This window comes from Labeo rohita, chromosome 1, assembly GCF_022985175.1.
Source record: "Labeo rohita strain BAU-BD-2019 chromosome 1, IGBB_LRoh.1.0, whole genome shotgun sequence".
NCBI classification, from domain to species: Eukaryota; Metazoa; Chordata; class Actinopteri; order Cypriniformes; family Cyprinidae; genus Labeo; species Labeo rohita.
Window position 1 is genome coordinate 17,615,823 of NC_066869.1, and position 17,062 is coordinate 17,632,884.

A 17,062-nucleotide genomic window follows, 5' to 3' on the forward strand; every position below is an offset into this window, starting at 1 on the left:
TGCTGGCATTTTCCTCACACAAACAAGGTCCATTTATTGCTTCTCTCTGCTTTCTTACGACCTTGATCTGAATCAATGAAAACTCCCTATGGAAGAAATTCAAGTCCCATTGTAAGCAATTTTGTAAAGAAAAAAAAATGTTGCATTTTGAAGTGGCAGAGTTGTTCTGAGAGAGTTCTGGTCTAACCTTGGTACAGTCAACTGTAATTTTCATAAAGAAATGCATTTTCCAACACTACCAGGTATTCAAGAGCAATCACACCTTGTTTGACCTCTGCTTGAATCTGTGCGATTGTTGCTTACATGTATTTACATGTATGTAAATAACGGGAAGAATAACAACGTGCAGCAAATAGTAAAACGGTCTGCACTACAAACCAGTGTGCTCATAATTAAGATAACACATTAAAATAATAAGGTTAGGAATGCCAGTTTGCAATATCAAGCAGCAAAACAAGCTGTGAACTGAATGTGAACTGAATGTGGATGAGACTGGAAGCCACACCCACAAAATTTTCAAACAGAAAGAATAAGGTATGCATACTCACCTTTTATTAAATATTTTGCCCTTATACCTTTACCACCATAAGCAAAAACCTTCTAGTTTTAGATTAGAGTTGTGTTCCTCTGAAGGCACAACATTACAGCCAGCAGGAGTGAATGATGAGTGCATTTATATTTTTTTCTTAATGCTCTGGGCTGGGTAGCAATGAGGTTCAAAATCCTGCAGTTATCTAAAATATCAATTTTATTGATCCCCGAGGGGAAATTGTAAAAAAAAAAAAAAAAAGCACATTTGGCTCTGAACTTACTGTTGAAACGGCAGCAGTCACCGCTTGAGATGTGGGCTGTGCATTATGTGGAGGTGAAGTATGTACTTTCAGTGGCAACTTTATTTGGTGCACTTACCTACTGTACTGTTATTAACTCCATCTTTTGCCTCTAGCACAGCCTGAATTCTTGCAGCATGGAAACACTGTGCCAGAATGTTCTGGTCCGTACTGACTAGTTAGTGCTGAACATGTGTTTCCACCTCTTCCTGAACTAAAAAACTCCCAGTTTCCGTGGAGGATGATAAAGATACTTTGTAGCAATACATATGCAAATAATTGGTTTTAAAGAAACAGTTTACCTAAAAAAAAAAAAAAGCATTACTTACACTCATTTCATTCTAAACCCGTGCGATTTTCTTTTATCCATGGAACACAAAAGATGCCATGCAGAATGTCCTGCCGCTTTTATCCGTTAAAGAAAAGATGCATCTTGAGGCAACGTATTTGAATATGAATAAGATGCAAATGAAGGGAAGATTTTCAACTAATAATGATTCAAATTTCAGTCAGTCTGTTTCATAAACAAACAGCTTGCCCCTTGCAATGAATGCCAAAAGTAATGTTCAGCAAATTCTGCCAAAGATCTCCTTTTGTGTTCTACAAAAGAAAAAGCCATATAGGTTTGGATCGACATGAGGGTGAACAAAGGATTACAGAGTTTTAATTTTCTGAGCAAACTATTTATTTTGAGGTGCTAAATGTCTGTCAAGAACATCCCATCATAAATATACACCCCATCGCAAATATACATAAATATACACATCCCATTAAATATACACAATTGTGTGTCAAAATGCCTTTGTAAATATCCTTGAAAAAAGTCATTTAAAAAAAAAAAGCATGAAAGCAAACAGATGAGAAAGAAAACGTGCAAACGTCTAATGGAACTGGGCGGCTCTTAAAGTGACAGCAGTCTAATATTTCCGCTGTTTGTCATTAATGTTAATCAAACAACAAAAGAGAGAAAATCTCTCACTGCTCTTGACTAAATCACTTTTGTAATTCATTAGGTAAGCTGACCTAACAGTGACCTTACAGCACTTATTAATCTTGGTCAGTAATTAGTTATTCAGTGCGAGGAAGAGCCGCTCTGCCTCACAAACGCGCGTCTACCGCGTGTTGCTTTCGGTTACTTACAGTGACGGAGATGCGAGCTGTCTGTCATCTAAAAGTTTTATATCCATTCTCCCGTCAGTTTTGTGTTCTGTGCGCAAAAAAAAGCTCCGTTCTTCACCCAAATATAAAAGTTGCTGTCGGTCAATGAAGGTTTGATGAATGAACCCGCGGCTCAATTTGACTTTTGTGGTATCAGAAAGCGGTAAGACTTTCATTTGTATGGACGTCGCCATCTTTGATATTACTTTGGTCACTGTTACTGTGGTTACTAGCAAGAAATACTGCTATAACTCCCGTTGCACGTTCATATGGACAGTATTCGAGCCGCTACTGTAAGCTGCTGTGTGAACGGGACATTTCGAGACTCACATCAGTAAGTAAATGCGATTGTTAATCCCAAAAACTGACAGTGTGAACGTAGCCTATATATAGTATATATATAAACACATATGTGACCTGGACCACAAAACCAGTCATAAAGATCAGTCTTCTGACCTTTATACACCTGAAAGCTGAATAAAGAAGCTTTCCATTGATGTATGGTTTGTTAGGATAGGACAATATTTGGCTGAAATACAATTATTTGAAAATCTGGAATCTGAGGACGCAAAAAAAAAAATTCAAAATATTGAGAAAATCGCCTTTAAAGTTGTCCAAATGAGGTTCTTAGCAATGAATACTAATCAAGAATTAAGTTTTGATATATTTACATTAGGAAATTTGCAAAATATCTTAATGGAACATGATCTTTACTTATCCTAATGATTTTTGGCATAAAAGAAAAATAGATAAATTTGACCCATACAATGTATTTTTGTCTATTGCTACAAATATACCCATGCTACTTAAGACTAGTTTTGTGGTCCAGGGTCACATATATGCTGCATTTTCAGACATATTTCTGACATATTCTGTGACATTTCTGACATATTCAGTGATCCACTGTAGTTCCTTTTACTGTTCTTAACTGACAGAAGTTGAACCCACTGTTCATTTCCAATTCTTCAAGCCCGTTCACATCAAACGACGCACTGCATTTGAAGAAAGCCTTTGCACACTAATGTGGTTATATAAATTACCCCGACCATTCTGTCAAGTTGGATTGGTCTAGACATTAATTAGGCATTCTCACCCATAAAAAATCGTCCACCGTTTATCATAACTTTCCCTGGACATTTTTGACAGTGTAGGTTCCTGAAAATCACTATTAGACCTTGTTCACAATGTTTTTCCTCTGTACTGACACAGATTTGACAGACTGCAACAGGATATTTAACAAGAAAAAATGTAGGACAGGGCTTCCCTTGACTGGATTATCAACATAGCTACAGTATTTGGCTATTGGTTAGCATTATCCAATAATTCACATTTCAGAGAAGGACCAAACTGATTTTGAGCAAACTGACAGTGTCTTTTTAAAATAATGTGGACTCACAATAAAAGCAAGAATGTGCATTGAAGTAAACAGGTTAATAAATACTAGAATGGGAATAAATGATGCTTTTATGACAACAGCTATTGTAAAAAAAAAAAAAAAACTTTATTTATGTTGATTTGTTTGGTCCCAGAAGTCTGTGTTCAGTTTTTATTCATTTTCAAGTCCAAACTTTTCAGTGCTGACATGCATAATGCCTTTAAGGAACTCTTGACATAGTTTAGCTTAGAAATGTGTTCACTTTTTACACCATGTAAAACATTTAGAAGTTTCCCTTTAACAAAAGCACATCCCGTTATATCTGTGGGGACGGGACGGTTAACAGGCCAGTGGACTTCATCTTGTTCATGCCACCATCCAAGACACAAACTCGGGGGAAATTGACCTTCACCAGGTGAGCCGCAAACTACAGGAGAAAAGAAGGTGAACCTGTGATTATTATATGTATTATCATTATTAATAATTTTAATGCACTTCAAAGAAGTCTTAATCTAAAGTTACTTAAACAATCGAAATCAAAATAACAATAACAATAACAATTAACTTTACCGTGGTTGCATTTTTCATGATGCTGCTGAGGATCACAATCACACGGAATCTGTATCCGGCCAGGGCGCTGGCGGCGGGACACTGGAGCAGTTCTCCCTCCGGCCCAAATGTGGAGGCGTATGGGATGTTAATGCTCCCTGGGATGTGACCTCGACTGAAGCTGCACATGTACAGTCAAGGGCCATATAGCTGCATTTATTTGACCAAAGTAAAAAGAGTAAAACTGTAAAATATTGCAATTTTGCAATTAATATTGCCTATTGCAATTTTTGCAATTGTAGTAATACATTTTTTAAGCACAAAACCTTGTTCGGTAACAATCTTTGACTGATGCTTAAAACAAAGAAAAAATAAAAAAATAAAATAAAATCTTAATTCAAGACTTTAAGCATTTTAGTGCTTAGAGTTTAAAGTCGTAATATTTTAAAAATAAAGTCAAAATATTTTGAGAATAAAGTTGAAATATTTCAAGAATAATGTTGAAATGTTTCGAGAATAAAGCCGAAATTTTAAGAATTAAGTCGCAGCAATTAAATCTATAATATTTATATTTAAAAATAATATTTTGAAAGTATAACCTGCACATGCAAATGACCTGGATTGGGAGCATAGGCTGTTTGCAGGCCACCGGAATTTATTTAAATATATATATGGGATTATTAGTAGTAGTCATACCAAGTGTTATACTCACAGGGACAGTAAGTTTAGAAATAATATTTCACGTCTTTGATTGCATTCATTAGGCCTATTTGTAGTGCGCCAGCCACCCAATAATAGTAATAAGCTTTGTGCCTTTGGTACTTTTAATATAAAACAAAGTCTCAGCTTTCAAAATCTGTCAGTGTTATAGCGAAATGCAAACAATGTGTCTTGCAATATGCTTGTCACGCTCTTTAATGTGGGGGAACAAATCGATTATAATGAGACATTCATTTCATTAAATTACACTGTTTTCTTTTGTGAAAATTCCACCACCTACTCTGCAAAAACATCTGTGGCCTCCAATTTTGACTTTATTCTTGAAACATTTCGACTTTATTCTCAAAACACTTCGACTTTATTCTCATAATTTTGACTTTATTCTCTAAATATTTTTTTATTTTATTCTCGCAATTTCAACTGTATTCTCCAAATAATACCACTTTAATCTCATAATCTTAGATTTTTTTTTTTAATGTGGTATTAAAATGCCATTGTACAAATCAAGATTATACACTCTGAAAACAATTTTATCATCAAATTTGAATCAAATTTGTTTTATAATTAAGATTTTGCCTGACTAAAAATTTGAAGGCTGTTATGAAGTTCAGCTCTACTGTGTATCATGGTGAATTAAGTGAAAAGCAAGAGGTACTTTGGTGTACATATGTTCTGGTGAGACATCTAAGCAGCACGCAATCTCTTGTAAGCTCTTGAGCTGGCCGTTTGTAATTGTGTCAGGTGAAGTTCACAGGATTTACAGAACAAACTCCACATAGATCCACCGGCTTTGTGGAAACCATCCAACTCCATCCAAATACCACTGCAGCACTCCGAAAAGAGAAAAGAGACAAGAACAAAGTGTGCAGGACAAGATAAAGAAATGAGCAGAAAGAAAAGTCCTCTGGGACATCGACTGAATATGACCAGACAAGTGCATGCAAGAGCAGCGTCTCAAAGAGAAGCGCTGAATGAAACACGGCAGGTGAGCGAAGTGAAAGATGAGATGAGAAAGAGTGCATAGTGTAATTGAATAATAACTCTTCTTAACTGCCTTCTTCCATAGACAAAGTTACAATCTGTGATATTTCGCGCTACATCTTTCAATGAAAATGATTAGGAGCTGGACTTTTCTGAAACATTTAACGAGACCTTTCTCCGTCTCTCAAGAGGATGAGAAAATGCTCACATTAATCATTAGTTCGCGCAGATTTTATACAGGCATTAAAACAGAAAGGTCTTAGTCTAACATCCATATCAAATATTGATATGGTCATAACTGGTGCAGAATACAGAATGAGAGGACAATGAATATTTACATCCATATATCAGCCCCGCAACTTGTACATTATATTTACTACACGGCAGCTTAATTTCCCTGAAAGCCTTGCATATATTTATTATGACTGCTCTTATACTGCTCTCTTGTAGCTACTTAAAGCAGCACTAATGCAAACAGTGACAAACCTCTTCAACAAATGAACCACCGTAATGCTCTCCCACACATTCCCACGCAGGACTCCCACTACCAACAACAGACAACAATCTGTGAACAGGCTTGATTTTTTGGTTTCAACTGATCTGATTTTTACACCATCTACTTAAAAGATTATTTTACTTTCGGAATAAAAAATTCCTGATAATTGTCTTTCGTCAATAAATAAGAAATTAAGGTTTTTGGGGAAAACATTCCAGGATTTTTCTGCAAATAATGGACTTAAATGGGGATCAACGGGTTGAAGGTCCTAATTGCAGTCTCAATGCAGCTTCAAAGGGCTCTACACGATCCCAGCCAGGGAACAAGTTCCTTATCTAGTGAAACAATCGGTCATTATATACTTTTAAACCACAAATGCTCATCTTGCACTAGCTCTACGATGAGCGTCTATGACTTCACGCATTATGTTATCACGTTGGATCACATGTGGTTAGATCATCGTCTGTGTACTTCAGTTCATAAAGGCAGGGTACGGCGAAAACTCTATCATTTTCTCCTCCAATTTCAAAACCGGGCGACATTGTTATTTTACCTGTTTTTTTGTAAAGAGTGCTTGACTTTCTTTGCATGTTCGCTTTGGGTTGGTACTTCTGACTAATTAAAAATCAAAGCTGCGAACAGCGTTAAAAGGGCCCTCATACCCGGGCTCACAGCCACCCAGTGGCTTTAGGAAAACAGCAAACAGTGAGCAATATGCATTTAAAGTGGTAAATTTAGGAGGAATATGTCAAAGTCATTTATATGTCAAACTTCTTGCTGCCAGCTGGTGGCACTATGATAACTGAATATTGGCATGTAGATATAAAGTTTGGCGCAGATTCAACATTGTATGTTTGAGTTAGTGTAAAACATGACATATCCTGTTGCAGGTGGCACTATGAATATTGAATATTGACATTTAGATGTGTTCAGGACAGGACTCTTACCAAACAGGTGAAGTCTGAGGCCGCCACAGACACGCCCTTCGACGAAAACTCCAAATCTTTGCCATTTAACACTGCAAAGGCCTTTAGAGTAGGCCTTTAGAGTAGACTAACCAAATATAATGTTGATGTCATTAAACTTCTATGAGTTTGTTAGAGCATAAAACATGCCACTTCCTGTTGCCAGCAGGTGGCGATAAGATTATTATAGTATAATGACACTTAAATGTGTTCAGGACAGGACTCTCATCAAACCTGTGAATTTTGACGCAGCTTGGACATTTTTTTTATGCCTGAATTATAACAACTTCCTGTTTCATGGCGAAACATCAAATTTTGTCAGGTCGCCACGGACACGCTCTTCAATGAAAACTCAAGATCTTCACTATTTAACAACACAAATGGATTTAAATTCGACTGACCAAATTGGCGTTGATCTGTTTAAATCTCTAAGAGAAGTTTGTTTAAATCAACCCAAAAATGGCAAAAACAGCACAAAACTTGCAAAGAAAATTAAAAAATAAAAGACTTCCTGTTGGGTTTCGGACTTCGTACTTGCGGACTTTTTTGTAGGTATCGGTGTGTTACATGTGTCTACCGAATTTCACACATGTACGTGAAATGTAGCTCGAGGGGCACTTTGTTGAAATTCTATAGGTGGCGCTATCGAGCCATTTTGACACATCCACTTTTGAAATCCATATCAGATGTAAACTTTCACCACTTTTGCTGTGTATGCAAAGTTACATGAGTTTTCAAGCATGTTTGGGTCCTCATTTTGAAAAAGAAAAAAAAGAAATTCCAAAAGAAATGAAAAAACAAAAGATTATTTCTTTTTTAGCAGTGTGAGGATTCTATTACAGTATGATTAAGACTGAAAGGATACTCTTCAAGGCTCCGGATGTCCACTGCCAGAATCTTGGGTTTCCCAGTCCTGGCCCTCTTCACAGGAGTTTTAAAGAAAGCCGGTCCGCTGAGCTCACACAGGTCAATGAGGTCCTCCACAGAGATACGTGGAGACACTTCTGCTTTCAGCTCGCTCAGCTTAAGTGGCTCACGGCTCTGAGGGTGCAAAAGAAAATAGGTGGTAAAACAACAGATTTTTTGCAGCACTGGGCGGTATCTAAAAAATGTGTGAGAGAAAGCGATGAGTGGGCTGAAAGGAAAGCAGTGAAGAGTCATGGAGTACATTTGATGAAAACACATGCATATGTTCAAATCTTGCATCCTGCACCCTGACGATAGCGGTATCCCTCAAGGATCTGTATTTGGTCTGATGCAATTCTCCATTCATACCAGATCACTTGCTTCTCTCATCCAAATGCATGGCTTTTCTATTTCACTGCCATGTCGACAAAATCAGGGCTGCTTTTCATGCCTCTATCTGTTTTCACCTCTGTGATCTCATATCGCTCTGACATCTCAACTTGAATGAATAATCAACACCTTGAGCTCAACCTGTCAAGACTGAGCTGCTCTCAAGATGGCTTCCGACTCTCAAACACAGCAGTTACCTCGAGGTGAGTAAAAGCCCTAGAAGTCTGCAAAGATGACCAGCTCACATTCAGTGAACACATCACAGCAATCACACAGAGTCTTACTGCGTTATGACGCACATCTCCAGGGAAGGAAAAAAAAAAAACTTTTTCCTTGAACTTTTTTTTTCCCTAGATAGCGGAGGCTGAGATTATTCACCCGACCCTGGATCACAAGTACACACAAAGCAAGCCGTGTTCAGATGTCGGTCAGATGGACTTAAAGGTGGAAATGAAAAGTTCTGCTGTTTTTTTATTTAAGCGACAGCTTACCAGCCTACCTGGGTGTGCTGCATGACCCCTCAAGGGTATCCAAAATACTGCTGATTAATTCACAGTTACTCACCAGAAAATCTGTCACAAGCTGTTGTCAGAAATCCTCACACTTGCATCTTTGCTTAAGTCAACATGGGGCACACAAACTTGCCCGAATCAAAATCAAGACACTTTTTCTGGCCTACCATTGCAGCCAATATTCTAGGCCCCTGCTGCCTTAAACCCATTACCAAGCCCTTCTTCCCAGCCCAGTTGGGGCAATTAGCTTCATCCAGTCTCCACATATAAGGAGCCCACCTGTCTGGAAATTTCTCCATCTGTGCCACATCCCAATGATTAACAGAGCAGCAAATGGTCCAGTTGAACTCAGAATGAAAACTACGCATTCTCACATGAATATCATTTCTCCCACTCGACTGAAAAGCAGTACAGCAATATCATAGCTCTAACTGGCACTTCAGGTTCAGGCACATTAGCTCTTCATCAGAAAGAGCCAATTTAATAGGCACAATAGGCGTGGATAACAATCACTGTTTCTGTTCATCCTTTCTACACCTCAACACTGGCCAAATTACCAAGCAAATCATCTGCAAATGCAAAGAGGGTGGGCAGTATGACCACTCTAATATAACAGTAGTGTGTAATTTTATATAAATCACTTTCTTCAACATTTTTCCAGTAGAAGCTCAAACGGTAGAGCAAGTCGTTAGTAATGCTGAGTCTGTGGGCTTGCCACTGTTAAAATATAATGTTGTTTATCAACTCATGTACTGTATTGTTCCATGAAGAACTTTAAACATCCACTTTTCCATTGCCCAAAAGTTTCTTTATAGAGCAAAAAGCTTCTTTAGATTAGTAAAATATAAAGATTAGTAAAACCAGTCATAAGTAGCATGGGTATATTTGTAGCAACAGCCAACAAATACATTGTATGGGCCAAAATGATTGATTATTCTTTTATGCCAAAACCCATTAGGATATTAAGTAAAGATTGTGTTCTATGAAGATATTTTGTAAATTTCCAAAACTTAATTTTTGATTAGTAATATGCATTGCTATGAACTTCATTTGGACAACTTTAAAGGTCATTTTCTCAATATTTAGATTTTTTTTGCACCCTCATTGCACCCAGATTTTCATATAGTTGTATCTCAGCCAAATATTGTCCTATCCTAACAAACCATACAGCAATGGAAGCTTTCAGATGATGTATAAATCTCATCTGAAAGTTTTTAAAAATTAACCCTTATGACTAGTTTTGTGGTCCAGGGTCACATTTAGCGTAATTTATAGTAATTTACATTTATAGTAATTTAAATTCTTTATTAAAACAAAAATTCTGTGATGGGTTCACTACATAACCTCCCTTTTGAAACCTTTATTAAAGTCTAATTCACACTGCATTGACTGCATCACCAATGAATGGCAACAGACCCTTTCGGCAGGTTTTTTCTGGTCAGTGTGTTTCCCCTGTCATCTTCTGATGATGTTGGTCAGCTCTTGTTTTTGCCGATTGATTCGGTGTTTGTCGGGACTTGGAATGTCTATGCAGTGACGTACTGCCATACTCAAGAATCAAAACTACATAAAATCAGGCAACTTATTAGCATATAAGTTCAGAGACACATAGCAGTGTAAACGGTAGTGTAAAAGTTTATCGTGCTATTGTAGTTTAATGTTCATACTGATATTTTCTTTTGCAGTTTGTAAAAATTGCAACTGAAACTCAATTCAGTTAGCCAATTATTTTCATTAAGTATTTTCGCTGTTTTGTTGTAATTGTAGAAACTGTTGCAGCTTGTAAGCAATGTTACAGAGCAATACAATTACATGAGTTATGTAATCAGATTACTTTTTTCAAGTAACAAGTAATGCATTTGCAAGAAAACATCTGAGTCACTTTTTAAATAAGTAACTACATTTAGTTTTTTCCCCATTTATTGACTGACAGCTCTCCGGTCTCCATGTTGAGAGAAATCTTGAGTGAGTGCAGAGGGATTGTGTGTGCTGTATAAACATTATGATCTCACTTACAAAAAAAAACAGATGCAGTATTCTTCAAAATGAATAAAAACAGTGAAATGCAAACTCAGAATATGACACAAACCTGTAGTAATTAAATGTTATTTAATACCATTTTATTAACCGGTATCTTTGCTGCTGACATTCAATCATTCAATACGACCACACTAATAAGCAAAAATTATTTTAGATAAATATTTGTTTTTTGTTTTTTTAATTTTGAGTGTTTAGCTTTTTTCTCCTGCATCTTATTCTTCGTCCTAACAAAAACAAACATGCAAGCTCAGTCCAGATGAGAAAAAGTAACAATGCATTACTTTCCATAAAAAGTAACTGAATAATGCAATTAGTTACTTTTTAGGAAGTAACACAATATTGTAATGCATTGCTTTTAGAAACTGTTAGTGACATCTTATGATTGTGAAAAGCACCAGCGAGCTAAACTGCATGAACCAGATTTACAAAACATTTACAAAAAATTACGTCAGCGTAAACTGTCTTTTGGCATTAAAATAGTACTGTTAAGGCACACAGTGAAGGATTAGCGCTGAAAAGGCATGGACACAGTTATTTTTGCCCCTGACCTTATTGAATATGCATTTGTTTTTACATTTCAGACGCAAAATTTATGGGAGGAGAGTATTAAAATGAATCACGCAATGCGATTTAATAAAGTTTGCCTATGTCAAATTGCTGGTATTTGCGCCATTATTTAACACCCCAAAAAGCAAAACAGGCATTAATTTGCACACATCTTAGTAGATTGCACCAGTAATTATGTAAATGATATGGCAGTGTCTGTGTTCTTTAATGTGAGCGTTGTCAGTACATTACAGGCAGAGTTTTTCCCCTCCCATTGGTTCTTTTATGAAATAGCGCTCTAACGCTAACATGCCCTGTTTAGTAAATCTCACCCCTAGTGTCATAAAACTAGTGGACAAGTTAAAGACACCCCACATATTTGTATATTTCGAACTATAAAACTGTGCGACTGATTAGTGACATCTTGTGTTTGTGAAAAGCACCAGGGAGCCGGATTGCATAAACAGTAAAATCCCTACTAACAATGCGCATTATCGCTAAATTCCTCACTTCTCAGCGCAGGACTCTGAAACAAAGGGCAACAGCACAGGAAAGGGCAGTGAGGTGGGGGGATATCTCGTAAATGTCAATGTTCAGTAGCCCATGAAATCAGTCCAATCAGTCACAGAGTACCAGCCTCCCACAGAGTGCAGCCAATTACCTATGAGGTCACCTTAGCAATGGAGGTAAGTTTGAGGAATGGAGGGCGGCTGATGTCCAATTGGTATTCTGGTATTAAAGTGCATTAGATCCGCAGGGCCAGTGGCATTCTCATCATTGCCTAAAGGAGGCCCTTGTGCCCTGGCTTCAGACACTCTAAATGCAGGCAAGAGTCTTGACCTTTTATTATCAGTGGTGACATTTCAATAGGCCGTAAACTTGTCTGTTTGGATGCTCTGTGGTTTCAGAGAACGGCAAGAGATTCGAAAGCCACTGAGCCGGTCTGATCGCCCAAGACGGTAAATGTTTCGTCTCAAAGCTGAAAGGAGCTGGCTTTAAAAATGGAGAAATAATCAAATCCATGCAAACATTCCTGTGGGTATTTACGGTCTGAAAAGGATTACCAGTGCAAATCTGAAAACAAGCCTGTGTTTGAAAGGCTTAACATCTACATGACAGCCACTGTCAAAAGATGTATGCTATCTTCTATCAAAAATGATGAAGGATGGAGATCTGGCATAAACTGAGTCGTGTGACGATGCCCTGTGGTGCATGAGAGGTATTTAACCATCCAACATCTGGCTGCACTGGAACAGGTGATGCGTTTGGGCTGCTGCACATCAGAGATTTTCTCAAAGAAAGTCTGGAATCAGAATAATAATACATATCCAAGACTTCAAGGATGAGACAGTAGGTCTGTTTCCTCCCCCCCTTCTGACCAATCAGAGCCTAACCGCTCAAAACTGCTGGAGTATAATGCTAACAAAGAAAAACATGCATTTTTATTACAAACAAAAATAACAACAATTTTATTACAGATAATTTACTCAACCCCTTGTCATCCAAGATGTTCATGTCTTTCTTTCTTCAGTTGATAAGAGGAAAACACTTCAAGAATGTTCTCAATGGTGCCCCCAAGTTTGAACTTCCAAAATGCATTTTAAATGCAGCTTCAAAGGGCTCTAAACGAACCCAGCCGGTCATTTTCGAAACATATTGACAATTTATATACTTTTTAACCTCAAATGCTCATCTTTTTCTTGTCTCTGCGATGCGCATGCATAGTCTGTGCAATTTGGGTCAATACAGTTAGGGTATGTCGAAAAACTCCCATCTCGTTTTCTCCTTCAACGTCAAAGTCATCCTACATTGCTGTTTTACCTTTTTTTTTTGTAAAGGGCATTTGATCTTCGCATGTTCACTTTGTGAATACAGGGTCGGTACTTCTGCAGCGATGTAGGATGATTTTGAAGTTCAGGAAGAAAACAAGATGTGTTTTCCGACATACCCTAACTGTATTGACCGTATTATACCGGAAAAAAGTTCTTGCAGACTTAGACAAGATGAGCTTTTGAGGTTAAAAAGTATATAAATTATCAATTTGTTTCAAAAATGATTGTTTTGCTAGATAAGACCCTTCTTCCTCAGCTGAGGTCATTTAGAGCCACTTGAAGCTGCATTTAAACTGCATTTTGAAAGTTCAAACTCGGGGCACCATTGAAGTCTATTATATGGAGAAAAAAACTTGCATTTTCTTTCCCTCAAGAAACATAATTTCTTATCGAGTGTAGAAAGAAGACACGAACATCTTGGATGACAAGGGGCTGAGTAATTTATCTGTAAATTTTTGTTCTGGAAGTGAACTTCTCCTTTAATACCACATGACATGTAACTTAAACATACTTGAACTGCAAATGAACAGCAAAACTGATTGAAAAGGGTCCAATGCAAGAATATCTGGGACTAAAATACAAGTCCACTTGTTTCAAGATTTTCAGTTGTGACAATGACCTCGGTTCACCGAGAAGTCATTTGCACTTTGTCGTTCTGACCGTCGATCATTAACAGGCTGACACAAAGATCGTGTACACAGCCTAAAAGGAATGTTTTTAAGAGGATTACCCACAGTTCTTTGGCTCTTTGTGTTAGAGTGGTATGTTATTGAGAACCTTGTTATTGAGTTATTGAGTAAACTAGCTTATTCACTTAACAAGCCATAAACAGCCTTTAAAAGCATCTAGTAAAGCCCAACTAATGGAGGTGGATTCTTCACAAAATAGATTGACGCTGCTGTGTTTAATGGCTGACACTTTAATGAACAACTGTTAGAGCTGTTTGAAGAAGTGCTACAGCTCAGAAATGCATCAGGACTCTCTTGTAAATCTACATGATGCAGAGCCAATGCAACATTAAATATCTGGTGCAAAATGTACGTAGAGTCGCTAATGAAAAATATGCTCACATTACCATTAGAAAGTTTAGAAGTTAGAAGTTTAATTAATACTTTTGTTTAGCAAGAGTGCATTAAATTGATCAAAAGTGACAGTAAAGACATTTAAAATTTGTCTGTTCGAATGATTTCTGAAGGATCATGTGACACTGAAGACTTGAGTAATGATGCTGAAAATTCAGCTTTGCATCACAGGAATTAATTACATTTTACAATACATTAAAATAGAAAACAGTTATATTAAGGTGCAATAATATTTCATAATATTACTGCTTTTACTGTATTTTTGTTCAAATAAATGAAGCCTTTGTGGACCTTATTTTTTTATTTAAACGTACATGTAATCTCAGTACTTCTGAAAAGACCTGTTACACTGCAAAAAAATGACAAATTAAAATATGCAAGAAAAAATGAAATGATAATACATTCTAATTTTGCAAATTATAGACACATTTATGTTTAAATGAAATGTCTAGTGCAGAAAATGGCAAAACTAAATTATACTGAATTTGAATTTTCATCTTGCACCAAATGGGAAATGTAAATTCAATCACTGAAAACTGTTGCTATTTTACATAACACATTTCACATCAAATCTTAACAGTGTTATGCATCCCTATCAGGTATGACCATTTGATTATACTTTAATGCAGTCAGCAACCATCACAATAAAGAGGCAAGTTGTAGTTATTACTGTTCATCATGACAGTAATTTCAGAGCGCAACCATCTACATCTACTTAGTGTTGCTCAAAAACGCATCCAGCCGTATACACATGATGTTGTGTCTCCATGAAGTCACTAGTATCATCATCTCTTTCACACACACACACTCATGGCTGCTGACAGATCGTTTGGTTGCGAGTTCTGACTTGTTGGAGTCAGGTTTTAGTGACGGCGCCTGTCAGATGGCCGACAGAAAGAGAGAGAGCAGAAAGCTTGTTCAGCAGACACATCATGCTCTAATGACCAGGAGATGACAATCAACAGCAGGCCTAACCGCACCATTTACCACCAGGAGCACAGCTAGAGAAAGAACGAGTGATTCTGCACAGAGAAAAATGCATGACAGAGGAAGAATAAATAGGAGTACAAATAGGAAAGAAATAAGAACTTAAATAGCCTTATATGACACAGGAGAACGGTTCTAAAATAATAACACAGTAAACTGGTTCAAAACATACTAAAGACTAAAGTTTAAATGGTTTAAATCCATAACTGCCATTGAGACGAATGGGAATACTAACCAGTTCTGTACAGACGTCCCTATTTCAAAGCTACTGTATAAGCTTGTCACCACTCAAAATCTTTAAAGGCACAATATGTAAGTTTTTGCCACTAGAGGGCGCATATTCAAAACAAACAAAGAATTAAAGGCGTAGTTTGATGACGCAGGGGAGTTGCAGTCTTCATCCCCACAGGCGATGCGATCCGTCTGGATGCCGGCAGAAATCATGTTCATGAATGAGCTAATGTATTAAAGACTTATTAAGGTCAGTATAGTATGAAGCAGAGTGGGGCTGAAAGTCGTGGAAGCAAAACGAGGATGCTGGAGCGATTACCAATGAAGGACGAGTGCAATACATGGCTTGAAAGCAGCAGAGTTTCTGCTTCTTCTGGTCATTCGTATGTGAGGTAAAACAGCGTTGTTTTATCATACTAAATACATTTGAGTGTGTTGAAGTGCTGTTATAATGCTATTTTGTACGTTTGTCAACTGTCTAATAAAATGCATAACATATTAAAGTGTCTTTGCGGTTTTCTGTGTTTTCTACTAAATAAAACTGGAAAATCGAAGGTATATGACATCATTGGCAGGCGATGCAAGCACACGGTCTGTTACACTAGTTAAAATTGTTTATTTCTCTGGATATAAACGTTCTTGGAAACATTTGGGATAATATAAGTTAACACTGTTCTAGTGGTTTCTGGATATTTTAATAAATCCTACATATTGTGCTGCTAACAATTAAAGGATTAGTTCAGGCAATAATGAATACAGTCGGGCCATCCAAGACATAGATAAGTTTTCTCAGATTTGGAGAAATTTAGCATTACATGATTACAGTGTGGTGTGGCTTCAAGGAACAGTTCACCCGAAAATGAAAATCTGCTGAAAATTCATGCACCCTCCGAGCATGCAAGATGTAAATGAGTTTGTTTGTTCATGGGAACTGATTTGGAGAAATTTAGCATCACTTGCTTACCAATGGATCCTTTGCAGCGAATGGGTGCCGTCAGAAAGCGAGTCCAAACAGCTGATAAAAACATCACAGTAATCTACAAGTAATCCACACCCACACCACTCTATCAAGTAACATCTTAAAGTAAAAAGCTGAGTGTTTGTAAGAAACAAATCCATCATTAAGGCGTTTCAACTCTAATTTGTTGCTTCTGGGCAAAATATGAATTTTTAATCCATAATACTGCTTCCTCCAGTGAAAAAAGTCCATCCCCTTTTGTCCTACATCAAAATCCACCCATATATTTATTTAGAACTTTTAAACAGTGCTTGATCAGTGCATATTTCACTCCTGATTCAGGCAAGAAAACAATACTATGAATTGAAGTCTTCTATTTTGGCCACATGCAATGGTTTGATGTTAAAAACATCTATAATGATGGTTTTGTTTCTTACAAACACACAGCTTTTTGCTTAACAAGATGTTAAATGATGGACTGGAGTGGTGTGGATTACTTGTGGA

At 37.1% G+C, this 17,062-nt stretch overlaps 1 protein-coding gene across 1 annotated transcript in view; it reads right to left on the minus strand.

Annotated features, from left to right (window-relative positions):
• Positions 1-3,474: 3,474 nt before the first annotated feature.
• tbck (TBC1 domain containing kinase) overlaps positions 3,475-17,062 on the minus strand; it is a 60,188-nt gene continuing 46,600 nt past the window's right edge. Inside the window, exons 24-26 of the mRNA XM_051114900.1 lie at positions 7,940-8,115; positions 3,934-4,093; positions 3,475-3,790 (exon numbers count right to left, since the gene is read on the minus strand). Of these exons, the coding sequence (XP_050970857.1) occupies positions 3,680-3,790; positions 3,934-4,093; positions 7,940-8,115 (447 nt within the window). The 3' untranslated portion in view covers positions 3,475-3,679. The remainder of the gene's footprint in view (positions 3,791-3,933; positions 4,094-7,939; positions 8,116-17,062) is intronic.